Raw genomic sequence first — 13,852 nt, 5'->3', positions numbered from 1 at the left:
TACAGTCAGTGATCTTCTTCATATACAGTCCGTGATCGTCTTTATATATTCATTTTCATTTTCTTCTGATATTTGCCAGATGAGTTTTCTTCAATACGTTGTTGAAAACGATATATATATATAGTTATATATATAAAACTAAATATATTTATATATATAGTTATATGTTGAGGCAACGCGTCACTGCAGACAACAGGTGGTCACATGACATGAGGAGAACATGGTTTACGTTTATTTAAAGGCTGATTCCACATTTCTCAAATTCTACACAGAGATAAGTCAACGCTCAGGTCTGAAGCTACGCCGCCGCATCGACCAATGACGAGCTGCCGCCCACCCGACATCTCGGAGAAGATCAGTCCATTTGTTCTTACTCCAAAAGAAAAGAAACAAGAAAACCCACCGGAGGTCGAGCTGCTTCCCGACTCGTCTGCTCAGATTCGTCCTCACATTCAATATTTTATCTTTTTTTTTAAATACATTTTGTAAATGCAACATGAAAAGCACAGTCACAGGAAAAGGGACGTCGGCTTTAGTCAAACGTCCTCGACGGGAAAGTTAAAACGAACGTTATCTTTTCATTCCCTCACAACTAAACCGTTTACGCTGGTGCAGCCTGGCGCCTGCAGGGGCCGAACCCATTGGCCAGCCGTCGCTCACTCGCTCGCTGCTTCCTGATTGGCTCTAAAGCGAGTCACCAAGTGTCTCACCACAGGAACTGGTTCAGGAACTAAACGACTCCTGTCAGACCAAACTCGGGGCTGAGCAGCCAACAGCTTTATCAAAAGTCCATTTACAAGTGCCAAACTTTCCCTCGGTAACCGTCTCGCTGCTTTTTAAAATTATGATTCTGATATTGTATCGAACAAAGAGAAAATAAATCTGTGGCGGTTAGTTAGCAAATGAATTTTCTGATCAGAAACAGTCGAATATTCAGATTTCATCTGTTTATGTTCAGATACTCAGCTGAAAATTAATGAGCAACGATTTTGTCTTTTGATTCATCAACTTGAGCAAAAAAGTTCCAGGAAACGTCGTCGCCTGCACTTTACACACAACTGATCCATAATCAAATCACTAACTCGTCAGATGTCGCCGAGTTGACGGAGCTTTTAGTTCCTGAGTTTGGTTCCTGGGGCTTTTACTTTGAAGTTACAGGAAGGGGGGCGTGTTTGTGTGCGTGCGTGCAGAGTCACAACTGGAAGAAGAAGCGAACATATTCAAGCGAGAAGCTAAAGACAAAGCTGCGTCGCCTCCGAGGCGCAAAGCTAAAACTGCTATGAACAAATCACAAAATACAGATTCTTTTTTTTTGTTAATATCTGAAAATCTCTCGACGCTAACGATAAACACTATCCCTAAGACTGACGGGGCTCCGCCTTCTTAGCCCCTCCCCCCTCCCTTTCACGTCGTCCTCCCCGTCACCGGGCGCCGCTCCTCCCTCAGGGAGGGTCGAGCTGGCGAGGGAACACGCCCGTCCCGTCCAGCTAAGAGACGAGGCCCGTTTAAAGTCCAACTATGGCAATATATATTTATTTATATATTTATATAGCTGTAACTCCTCCTCCTCTTCCCTTCCTTCATTCATTCGACCAATCAGCTACAGAGAGCCTTCCTCCTCCTCCTCCTCTTCCTCCTCCACAGTGATGAATATGAATGGAGAGAGCAGAAAGTCCAGTCTGTTGTTTTATCCCCCGCCGCTTCACCTGACCCCCCTGAACCTGACTGCCACGTCCTCGCTCTCCCACACCCAATAAAAACCGGCGCCTCGTCGGGACCGAGCCGGCATCCCACAGGTCCAGAGTTTTGTTTTGTTCGAGTTGTTCAGGTCAGATGGGGGCGGGGCCGAGGAGGTGTGGCAGTGGTGGCGAGGGGGGGTTGTGTTCTTCAATGTTCAGATTTCCGCGGGTCGAAGGAAACCCGGCCGTGGCGCGCGGCACCATTGGTTGAAGAGATCCCGCGCCCTCCGATCCAGGAGGGGCGTCACCGCTCCTCGACGGCCGAGGGGGGGGTGGGAGTGGTGTGTCAGCCTCGTCGGGGGGTCGTGTCACCTCCCCAGCCTCCACCGTTTCTCACGGTTTAATTTCCATTTCAGTTGGAGCTCGTCTTCGTCAAACTTCTTGGTTTTTTTTACCCTCCCGTTTTCTCCTGTTGGTCGTTTTTTCGACGTCCGGACAAAAAGCGCCGCCTTGGCTGCCGTTCAGTGAGGCGGGTTCATGGCGCCGTGACCTCGCTGCTGCTTCTGCTTCTGCTGCAGGAGGAGCTGCTCAAGCGCAGATGGGCCGGGCTGCATCATGGAGCTGGACCAGATGGACTGTGGAGCAGAGCACAGCGTTAGTGAGGACGACACATTCTGCTGTTTACATATCTATGGTCTCAGATCTACGTGAACTGAAGACAGGTTGAAGACGTTCAGGGACCTTGAGGCTGTCGAGCAGCACGGTGGAGGACGACTCCTCCATCGGAGACTCCTGATTGGTCCAGGAGCTGCCGGCCGGGCCGCTCTGGTGCCAGCTGCTGTCGGATGCTGCGGAGGCTGCGGTCGGCAGGTAGTCCAGACCGAAGCCGCTCGCAGCGCCTGAAACACAAAAGACACCACATCAACGACAGATCACAGACAGGAAACAAATGGATTTATGGAAAATTAAAAGCTCATGTTGAAAACAGACTGTAGAGAATCAGAGGTGATGGTCTTGTCTGCATGAAGGTTTACGTTTTAATGCATCTGATTCTTAAACCAGGTCATTTATGTAAATAGAAAATAAAATTGGACCCGGAATCGATCCTTGTGAGACGCCCGTCTTCACCATCACACATCCAGAGTCGTAGAGTTGTAAAAAGGTTCAGCACAGAATCAATAAAGCCTATTGAAGATGTTTTTAATCATCCCTGTGGACCCTCTCTCTGGACCCTCCCTGTGGAGACTCTGGACACTCCCCCTGTGGCTGTGGACCCTCTGGACCCTCCCTGTGGACCCTCCCTGTGGAGTCTCTGGACACTCCCCCATGGCTGTGGACCCTCTGGACCCTCCCTGTGGAGTCTCTGGACACTCCCCCATGGCTGTGGTCCCATCCCTGTGGACCCTCCCTGTAGACCCTATCCAACCCCTAACTGGTCTTGTAGGCCTTCCAGCAGCCCACCACCCCGTGGACCCTCCCCGTGGACCCTATCCCACCCTCACCGGTCTTGTCGGCCTTCCAGCGGTCCACCACCCGGCGGTCCCGGCTGTCCGGAGTGCCGATGGGCCCGAAGTTAGAAAAGGGCATGGCTCCGTGGTTGTGTGTCGGGGGGGAGGACGGCAGGCTGCTGGGGTTGGAGGAGTGAGGGGATTGGCTGGCCGGGGTGGAGTGGTCTGCCAATCAGAACACAGCTTCCGTCAGAGATGCGCCGGCAGTCATTACAGTGACGGTCTTATTGTTAAGTGTTTCCAGGTGAGACGTACCTGAGCTGGCAGGCAGGGAGGGGGACCACGGCGTCCCCTCAAACAGCGAGTAGAGCGACGGCTCCTGGTGCATCATGGGAGCGTCGGGCTTGGAGCTGGGCGGCAGGTTCTTGCCGTATGCCTGACTGAAGATGCTGTTCTGGTTGTACTCCTGAACACATGGAGACAGACAGCGAGACCTTTAGGGTTATTGATCACATGATCACGTGATCACAGGCTGAAGAAATGACTGAACTGTGACCTCAGACCTCTGCCCCCTGGTGGATAAACCACGTTACAGCAAACGTTTTTTATTCATGTCCTGCAGGATTCTGACATTGTCTCATATCAGCTGAAGTTATTAACCAATCCATAAATCAGTCAGGCTCAAGTGGAAACAGCGCCTTGCTGTCCACATACTTTTGGCCATGCAGCGTGTGACTGGAGTGGACTGACCTGCATAGGGAAGCCTGAGATGGGAAGGAGAGAAGACGATTGGCCGACGACTTCGGGGCAGCTCTCCATCCTAGTCTGAGGCGGCAGCTGCAGAGACGAGGGAGAGACAGGTGAGGACAGACAGAGAGACAGACACAGACAGGTGAGGACAAACAGACAGACAGGTGAGGACAGACAGAGAGACAGACACAGACAGGTGAGGACAAACAGACACAGACAGGTGAGGACAGACAGAGAGACAGACACAGACAGGTGAGGACAAACAGACACAGACAGGTCAGTGTGAAAACTCAGCCCACGTTCTCTTCTCTGATTGGTTCTCATCAGTCACAACTCAACGCCGCCAACACTTCCTGTCAGGAACACTTCCTGCTCTGACTTTTCACCATCACTGTTCCTCCCTCAGAGGAGTTTCTGTTACTAAGCAGCCAGCTGTAGAGTTAGCTGTTTACACCTGAGCGGTCACATGACGTGTGTGTTCAGTGGTTTTGAAATGAAAACGTATCGGTGTGGAAGCAGCCGAGCTCTGAAACATCACAATGAACCGTCTTCCTGCAGGAGTTTCACAATTAAAGTCTGTCATCATGAAGCCTGGGGGGCAGGTCACATGATTAATCCTATACACTACAACTGATGTGACAAGAGTGAAGCTTTATAGAGCAGCATGGGACGGTGTGGGGGGGTCGGGGTTTGGGGGGAGGTGGATGTAGAAGTTCAGGGTTACATACAAATATGTTTGGTCCAGGAGCAGAAGTAAGAGGAGCTGCCAAGGCCTGGAAGAAATCAGGAGGCTTAGAAAAGATGAGCTCCTCCTCCTCCTCGAAATCTGCTAGAGATTTTAGCAGGTCGGGAGGCAGGAGAGGTGAGCTCTTGTTGTCCTGGTGAGAGACGGGAGGGCGGAGGGAGGGGGACAGAGAGATGGGGGGAGAATGAGGGAGAGAAGAGAGGGACGGAGAGAGAGAAGAGAGGGAGATAGAGAGGGACAGAGGGAGAGAAGAGAGGGACGGAGGGAGAGAAGAGAGGGAGGGAGGGAGGGACGGAGGGAGGGACGGAGGGAGAGAAGAGAGGGAGGAGGGAGGGATGGAGAGAGAGAGAGGGAGAGAGAGAGAGAGAAGGAGGATGAAAAAAGCAGAAGAGGAAAAGAAAAGAAGCCGGTGAGAGAGAAGAAGTTACTGAAAAACTACGAAGAAGCAGAAACACAGTGAAAAAAACCTGATCAATAATATATAGTCACTGTAAAAAGACACAATAAAATAATGTTTGATTTATATATTTGGTTTTATAACACTTCTATGTCCTAAAGTTTTTATGACACTAATAATTATATATATATATATATATATATATATCAGTATTTGAAATTCTTTACTCCCTCATGTCCCCAGACACCCACAGGAGTGGAACTATAATACAACTATGATTATTGATTATTGTGATTATATATATGATATATTCTGTCGCTCAGGTTTTAACCACAGAAACAGAGAAGCAGGAGAAGACGCAGAGAGCAGCGGAGACAGAGAAAGAAGTTTGAGGACGGGACCGTCTCACCTCGAAGGGGGGCCCCCGGGGCACGTCCTGATCCGGCCTCTTCATCCTGTCGGCCATGACAGACAGACCGTCCCCCATCCTGTAGGACGGGTCCCAGTAGAAGTCCTGCATCTTGACGTCGGGGTACTTGATCTTCTTGTCCACATTGGACAGCTGCGTCTGCGTCTGCAGCTGGTGCTCGTACAGTTTGAGAGGGTCCTGAGGAGCCAGGTAGAAGGTCGTCTGCGGCTGCTTCAGGCTCATCTGCATGGGACTCATCTTCTGTAGCGCGGCCTGGGCCTGGGTCCACATCTGGGCCGGCTGCTGGTCCTGGACCTGCATGTACTGCTGGGACAACAAGCAGAGGAGAACATCAGCCACCAGTGGGCAGCGTGTCCTCATCCATAATGACTATGTGGAGCTTCCACCTGTGAACCTGGTTCCCATGACGACGTCATGAAATATTGATCTGATCATGATGCTCAGACACTGTGATGTTCATGTTGTGTATGGTGCCACCTGCTGGTCACAGGCCTGAACAACAACAACAACAACAACAACAACAACAACAACAACAACAAACCAGCTCTTTAAGTTCTGGCCAAAAAAATCAAATAAACTCATACTTTTACAATATTATATTAAAGCGTGAATGTGTGTATGTGTGTGTGTGTGTATGTGTGTGACCTAACCTGCTGCAGGTGAGGCGGACTCTTCCCCATTCCGACCTGTTGGACTGGTTTGGTGGGAGACTGCTGTTGGCTCATTGCCTGAACCTGCAGCTGGACCGACTGCTGCAGGGCCTGCTGGTTCTGGGGCTGCTGACCCTGGGAGGGGCTCTGGCTCCCAGGCCCTGGACCCGAGGGCCTCTGCTGACTGTAGGGAATGTGGGACGGCTTCCCAGGCTGGACCTGAGCACCGGCCTGGTTGTGGACGGCCGGCTGGAGGAACGGTCCAGGGCCGGACACGCTGGCGGAGAAGGTGAAGCCTGGATTCACCTGGAGGCCTGTGAACGCCACGGGAGGAGGGATGACGTAGGCTGAGGGAGGGAAACCTGCAGACGGACCAATCAGGAGCAGAATTTAACCTGAAGTCACTTCCTGATAACTGACAGGTGTGTGTGTGTGTGTGTGTGTGTGTGTGTGTGTGTACCAGGTCTACTGGGCAGGGGGGGGAAGGCTCCAGGATGATGGATGGGGATGAACTGGGAGGAGCAGGTGGTTTGAGTTTGAGTGACAGGAGTCTTCTTCACCTCGGACACCGGAGTCTTCCTCAGCTCCGTCTGCGCCTTCACCTGTGCGACAGGAAACAAGTGAAACGTTACGCCAGCTGCTGCGTCGCTGCCCAGCCGCTCAGCGTGACGACAGACCGTCTCTGTCTCTACCTGTTTTCCAGCATCGGTCGTCTTCTCGTGTCCACTCTTCTTGGTCTCGCTCTTCCTCTTCCCGTCCCTCTTCGGCTCTCCCTTCCCCGCAGCACCGGCGCCCTTCGTGAAGTCTCTGCGCTCTTTGCCGCCGTCTTTCAGCGGATGGCTCCGCGTTGGCTCGCGGCTCTGCTCCCGCGGTTTGATGTTCTCCTTGAAGGTGACGACGGGCCGGTCGCTGCCGTCCGGCCACGAGCTCTGCGTCTTCCCCGCCGACAGCACCGACTTCAGGCCGGAGTTCCCGCCGTCGTGGGGTGTCTGCTCGCCGTTGAACGACTCCTGCAGCACCGGGGCCTCCTTCTCCTGTGGCTCCTCGATGGCCTGCTCCGGAATGTCGGTGATGAAGAGGAGGAGGCCGTCTTCGCTCACAATGCACTGGATCAGCCTGAAGAGACACAGACACAATCGAGTGACGAAATACTGAAGATCTGAGAAGCTTCAACCACTTAATGTTTGACAAGTTTATGGATTTCTTTCTATCAACTAATTGATGACGTCAGATGCGCTGACAGACTCTCACCCCTGCTGGTTGTCGGCAACCCACTTTCCCAGACTGATGAGTCTCTGGTGCCGGGCGTGGAGCGGTGGCCCGTCTTGGTCCACCAGGACGCCCTGGTGACCTTTGGTGAAGTCCAGAGACCTGAAACAGCGACAGACGTCAGCACAGACACAGACACACTGAACTCCACTACCACCGGTGACGAGGCATCTGTACCTCAGAGCAGGTCGGAGAGCCAAGAAACCCTGGAGCTCAAACTCCTCGGGCAGGGGCGTGGCTGTGGAGGAAACAAACGCACCTTCAGAGGAGTCACGTGACTTAGTTTGAGCTCATATTAGATTTGTGTAAAATTTGTCAGAATAAGCATCTAACAACTGAAAGAGTTGAGTGTCAAATTTAAAAAAAATTCCCTTGAGGTCTTCCTGAGAAATGGACGGATGGACGTGGCATGTGAAAAACGCACAGCTCAGTTTCTGAGACAGTCAAAGCTTTTATTGTGAAGGACGTGAGCAGGACTCGGACCAGATCGGTGACGAGTGGACGTCCTACCTGAGGAGCCGGACACGTCGTCCTCTTTAGGCTGGAAACTGTTGAGGATGGAGACGAGCCAGGGCCAGACACTGAGGAGGAAGAGGAAGAAGAGGAGCTAATGAAGCGTCACAGAACCAGAAGCCGACTCACCGTCAGTCAGAGAGACGTCACAACTTACTGCTGCCTCCGGTCGACGGCGGCCTCGTGGAACACGCCGGGTCTCAGCCTCAGCCAGTCCAGGGAAACCTTGATGGCCGGCAGAGGACATTCGCCCATGATCTCCTCGCCCCGGGTCTTGTTGAGCAGAACGCGGCTGCACATGACGCCAAGGAAGGACACTGAGGAAACAGGAATTGACATCAGACACCAGGAAGAAGCCACATTCTTACAATGAGTTACAGTAACACGAGTGAGTGTGAGCGTCTCACTGAAGAGTCCAAGCAGCTGGAACCAGCTGATCTGCTGCTCGCTGCTGTAGCTCTGCTCGCCGCCAGTCACCGCCGCCAGGTCTCTGAGGTGGTGGAGCCCGAACAGGTTGATCACTGTGATGTGCACCAGCTGCTGGGAGCTGAAGGCTTTCTGCAGGATCAGCCTCTGCGCGCGCCCACACGCGCCCACACACACACACACGCGCGCCCACGCACACACACGCCCACGCACGCACACGCACAAACACACACACACACACACACACACACACACGATGTTTATCACAGCTGTAATTTATGTAGCAAGATTTATGATGATTGGACAAACTGTTAACGACCTATAGCCAATATTCCTCTAAGCCCCGCCCCTTTGGGAAGACATTTTAGTCGTAGTAGCGGCCATGTTTTTCAACCAATCTTGGTCATTTATAATAGAAATGTGTATTTTAATACGTTAAGGCAGCGTACCACGTTTGGTGTCGATAAAGACAAATTAAAAGTTCTATTCATATTACCGTTTTTCAGTTTTTGCCAATTCACGTAAAATGTTGTCGCCCGATGCGTCAGTGAGGGTTTGTGTCGAGCGCAGTGAACCTGACGTGTCAATCAGTCGTGGTGTGATAGGGCGTGGTCAGAGTGACGTGGTCAGTACCTGGAACTGCTCCTCCAGCTTCTCCCGCAGAGCGTCCAGCTTCTCCAGACTCTTGCTAAGGTAGATGTGGCCGTGGAACTTGATGAAGGCCCTGACGAAGTCCGACACGCTCCACTTGGTCTTCACCTCGTCACGACTGCAGAGACACAGAGGGAAGGAGAAGAGTCAGAGGAGCGTCGGTGGAGAGGTCAAGGGGTCGTCGTGTGCCTGTGGGAGGTGAGGTCGTCACCTCTCCAGGGCCTTGGACAGCGCTTTCTGCAGGTTGGTGGAGGCTGCTGGGAAGGGGAACTTGACTGCGATGCTGCGGCAGTAGTAGAAGATGGTGGTGAGGTGGTCTCCTTTAGACGAGGCCAGGATGGCCAGCTGGTTGTACGGTTGACCTGCAGCGCGCACACACATGCACACACATGCGCACACGCGCACACACACACACACACACACACACACACACACACACACACACAAGCGTCAGAAAAGAACTACAAACATGGCTGCTTATCTCTACTTTTACAAATCCCTGTAAATCAAGCACCAGTCGGACTCTTCATGACATGAACGAGAAAATAAAAGCTGTGGATGAACTGTCACAGGTGTGTTGATGTGGGCTGGGGTCTCCTGATCATTTCTACAGGGGTTTTCATGGAGACTGGGGTCTCCTGATCATTTCTACAGGGGTTTTTCATAAAGACTGGGGTCTCCTGATCATTTCTACAGGGGTTTTCATGAAGACTGGTCTCTCCTGATCATTTCTACAGGGGTTATTCATAAAGACTGGGGTCTCCTGATCATTTCTACAGGGGTTATTCATAAAGACTGGTCTCTCCTGATCATTTCTGCAGGGGTTATTCATAAAGACTGGGGTCTCCTGATCATTTCTACAGGGGTTATTCATAAAGACTGGGGTCTCCTGATCATTTCTACAGGGGTTTTCATGAAGACTGGGGTCTCCTGATCATTTCTACAGGGGTTGTTATGAAGACTGGGTCTCCTGATCATTTTACAGGTCAAAGGCACAGACCGGCATCAGTGGAACATGGAGCAGCACAGACTCACCGTTGGACGGAACCAGCTGCGCTGCGTGTCGGTAGTATGACTCCGCCTGGCTGGTCTGGTTCCGGTAACGAGCTGCAACAGAAACATCACGAGGGACAGTTGTACACATTTGTCTCAGGAGAAGGTCTGCACGTTGCAACAGAAGCTGAGCTGAGACAGAAAGTAGGTGTGTTTGTCACCGATGTCCCCGAGGTGGACGAGGCAGTGCTGGCAGATGTAGGAGCAGGAGCTGGGCTGCGGCGTGACGATGGCGCTGGTGCTGCTCTGCTTGTTGCTGATGATGCCGAGCTGCGACGACTTGACGCGACACGGCAGGTCCACGTTGAAGACGGTGCACAGCTCCTGCAGTAACTGAGACACAACACAGAACACCCGCCATCTTTTTAGCTCTGAGTGTGTGTGTGTGTGTGTGTGTGTGTGTGTGTGTGTGTGTGTGTGTGTGTGTGTGTGTGTGTGTGTGTTTCTCTACTTCAGATCCACGTTGGCAGCAGACCAGAGCGAGGAGGCGACACGACATCCAGGAACCTTCAGAGCTGAAGCAGCAACCGCTCGTGTGCAGAGGGAATGTTAGCAGAGAACAGAGACTCTGACGTGTGTCGGCTGTTTTGGTCTGATTTATGCTACAACTTTATCCACATTTTAGCCTGAAGTTATTTTTCTAAGAAGCCGCAGCAACATGACCAAACACCATGTCACTGAAGCTCAGACTGGAACCGAGGGGACGGACCAGAGAGTGAGAGGAACCAGGATGTCGTTGATTTAAATTCCCTGATGTCAGACTAACCTGCTCCAGTTGTTTGACTCTTACCTGAGTGTAGAAGCCACTGGCTGCCTCCAGAAAAAGCGACAGGTTGGCCTGGACCTCGCTGCGATTGGGATTGGCCCGGTTCTTGGCCTGGCTCTGCAGTGTGGTGATCTGGTTCTTGAAAGCATGATTCCACCTGCAGGGAGAGACACCGGGAGTGAGATGACGAGGTGACGGAGACAAACTGACTCTACAGGTCTGCGCGCGTGTGTGTGTGTGTGTGAGCCGCTTACAGGTCCTGCTCCACCTTCTTGTCCAAAGCGTACTCCAGGTCCGTCACTAGCATCTTCTGGTAGAGGTCCTGCAGGGCCTGGCGGGACGTCCACACCTCCGCCGCCCCCAGCTTTGAATCTGCAGGACGGAAGGGAACATCAGCACCACCAGAACTGCGAACTGGACCTTAACACGAAGTTTGGAATGAGACTGAAATGTGTCGGAAGGAGAGAATCCATGGATCGGATCATTTAAATCATAATTTTTGCCAGATTGTGTTGATCTCCAGAGCCCCGGCGAATAAATGTAAATGTTTTCCCTCCGTCATGTTTATAACTGGAGGTGAGAATCTGGTTCTGACCCGTTTCCTGTTGCTCACCATGTTGTGATGTAACCGAGCAGATCTTTTTTTTTATCTCAGATTTCAGTTTTTATTTCTCCTCGTGCTGTTCCGGGGTGCAGCGATGGAATCAGCAAGTAAAACACGAGAATCAATTTGTTTTTATTGAATCAGATGAAGCTCTAATAATAATGAGTCTGTGTTGATAAATATCTATTGATCTTTAATATTTCTTTCTTGACTCTGAACTCTTCTGTCCCTGACGGATCATGTGGAACGATGGCGCTGGTTTTCCCGTGATCTGATTGGTCGGTAGTTGGGACTGGTGACTGGCTTTGATGTCTTATCACGGGGCAGGTTAACCCTGCTGCATCTGTTACCGTGTTGATCTATCCTGGTAACCATGGTGATCTGACCAGGTCAATCCAAGTCTTGTCGTCATCGAGTGATTACCTGCGGCCCATTAAACCTCAGAACTCTTCTTTCTGAGGGATAACGGAACGCAGCATAACTTTCAGCGGCTTCGTCAATTTAAACATCTGAAACATCTGAATGACCTTCGACACGGAACATGAAGTGAACCGACCGTCACCAGAGTCGCTCCTTTGAGTAAAAAGTGATGATTGGTTGGATCTCTAAGTACAGACGTTCACACCAGGTGTAACCATGGTTACACGTGGTGAGGACAGGTGAGTCACACCTGCAACTGAGGGGAGGCTCACCTGTGTGAGAGGTGATGTCAGACGTACCTGTCATGTCCGCCTTCAGGGCCTCTGCCTGTCTGCTCGCACGTCAACAGAGAAGAGGAAGAAGAAGAAGAAGAAGAGAGAGGGAGTTAGACAGATGCCTATATCTCTATCTCTCTCTCTCTCTCTCACACACACACACACACACACACACACACACACACACACACACACACACACTCTCTTCCTCATCACTGACAGTCCACACCGGTAGAGACCTGATCGTGATGAAGCTGCCGCTTCGTTAAAATATTTAACAGCTCATATCACATGTCGTGTGTGTCTGTGTGTGTGTGTGTGTGTGTGTGTGTGTGTGTGTGTCGGGCTCTGACTACCACCTGGATCCAAACTGAGACCAGCCACACACACACACACACAAACAAACCGGGAGTTAGCCTCCCCCAGCCCCGCTGACTGACGCCGGCTCGTCCGGCAGCCGAACACGTTTGACCGGTAACCGAACGCGACGCAGGCCGCGGCTCATTGAACCAAAACTACATTTCACACGTAAACGCATCTGGTCGCTCATGCTAACCTGACGTGCGCTGAAAGACGCCGCTGTGCTAAAGCTAGCTAGCAACAACACACGGAGTGTCTGTGGCGGGTAAACACGAACGAACCTTAAATCCACATCGACTGGAGACAACACGCGTGAGCCCCGCACACACCGGGGTCACACACCGGGGTCACACACCTTCGACGCCCGATCGAGTGTGAGCGAGGAGCCGCGCAGGACCGTTTGTTGATATGTGGAGCTAGCTGCTAGCTGCTAGCTAGCGCCAACGTTAATGCGAGGGGGTGGTCCGCCAGACCTGCTAGCGCTAGCTTCAGTGTTAGCTTCAGTGTTAGCTTCAGTGTTAGCTTCAGCTTCAGCGTTAGCTTCAGCGTTAGCGTTAGCCGCCGGACAAACAGTTCACCTGTCGGGTCGAGGCGCCCGCCGCCGGACGTACCTGGGCCGCCGGGGGAGCGGACCTGTCCACCGCTCCGGTTCTTACCGTAAGTACTGGGCGCAGAGGTTCATCCTGCCGGGTCGACAGACTCTCACACAACGACTGGTCCCGAAGCTAACGCTCCTCCCGCCGCCATGTTGTTCCAGTCTGACCCGCACGAGCGAGCGCGCGCGCGACCGCGCACACATAGGGGAGGAGAGGTGATCTCTATGGTGATGAAACAATATCAATCATCTAAAATCAATAAAACAAATATCGCTATATTGCTGTGACGTCACAGTGAAGGATTGGAACCTTCACACTTTCACAATGTGACATTTATGTTGAGAATTATTGATCGATACCAGGATTGATTTTTTAAAATATTGTTTTACACTTGTACTGTGTTGTTCTCCACAACAATGCACATGTCAATGAAAACTATGATCAATAAGTTGATTAATAAATTCACATGTTCCACATATATTTTGAACTTATTGTTGATCAGATCGCGACTCATTTATCTGTTGTCTGATAAAAATCTGCTGTTTATTTTATTGATTTATTATTCACAGAATAAACAATGTGAGCATTTATGTTTATATTTTTACATGAAAGTTATGTACATTTTTCGTGATTCAAGTTTTATATATTTGTGTTTTAGTTGTTTATGGTTAAAACTGTAAAATATGAAGTTATATTTCTTCGTCAGAAGTGTTTGGTGACGGCATTTTAGGAATTATATATCAATATTGGATTTTTTTCTCTCTCCCTAATATCAATATCAGCATTGGCCCCAAAAATCCATATCTGTCAGGTTCCATTA

At 51.1% G+C, this 13,852-nt stretch overlaps 1 protein-coding gene across 10 annotated transcripts; it reads right to left on the bottom strand.

Moving 5' to 3' along the window:
* Positions 1-210: 210 nt before the first annotated feature.
* On the bottom strand, positions 211-13,415 carry smg7 (SMG7 nonsense mediated mRNA decay factor). 10 transcript variants are annotated; one of them, XM_035633154.2, is made up of 23 exons: positions 13,048-13,412; positions 12,101-12,132; positions 11,032-11,149; positions 10,802-10,934; positions 10,173-10,344; positions 9,994-10,065; positions 9,170-9,320; positions 8,941-9,076; positions 8,289-8,454; positions 8,039-8,198; positions 7,879-7,949; positions 7,546-7,606; positions 7,351-7,470; positions 6,792-7,215; positions 6,560-6,701; positions 6,100-6,461; positions 5,429-5,755; positions 4,606-4,755; positions 3,878-3,964; positions 3,443-3,593; positions 3,182-3,352; positions 2,421-2,578; positions 211-2,314 (listed from the first exon to the last, which is right to left on the bottom strand). In XM_035633154.2, the coding sequence occupies exons 2-23, from the start codon at positions 12,105-12,107 to the stop codon at positions 2,201-2,203; spliced, it is 3,453 nt and encodes a 1,150-aa protein (XP_035489047.1). In that variant the 5' UTR covers positions 12,108-12,132; positions 13,048-13,412; the 3' UTR covers positions 211-2,200. The 10 variants fall into 10 exon arrangements, with proteins under 10 accessions (XP_035489047.1, XP_035489040.1, XP_035489041.1 ...); XM_035633147.2 differs by having other exon boundaries at positions 12,074-12,132; positions 13,093-13,412; XM_035633148.2 differs by having other exon boundaries at positions 5,429-5,752; positions 12,074-12,132; positions 13,093-13,412.
* Positions 13,416-13,852: the final 437 nt, after the last annotated feature.

Source organism: Scophthalmus maximus, chromosome 5 (genome assembly GCF_022379125.1).
Source record: "Scophthalmus maximus strain ysfricsl-2021 chromosome 5, ASM2237912v1, whole genome shotgun sequence".
Lineage (NCBI taxonomy): Eukaryota > Metazoa > Chordata > Actinopteri > Pleuronectiformes > Scophthalmidae > Scophthalmus > Scophthalmus maximus.
Note: the sequence above shows the minus strand (reverse complement) of the source record. Positions and strands in the feature narration are given on the sequence as shown.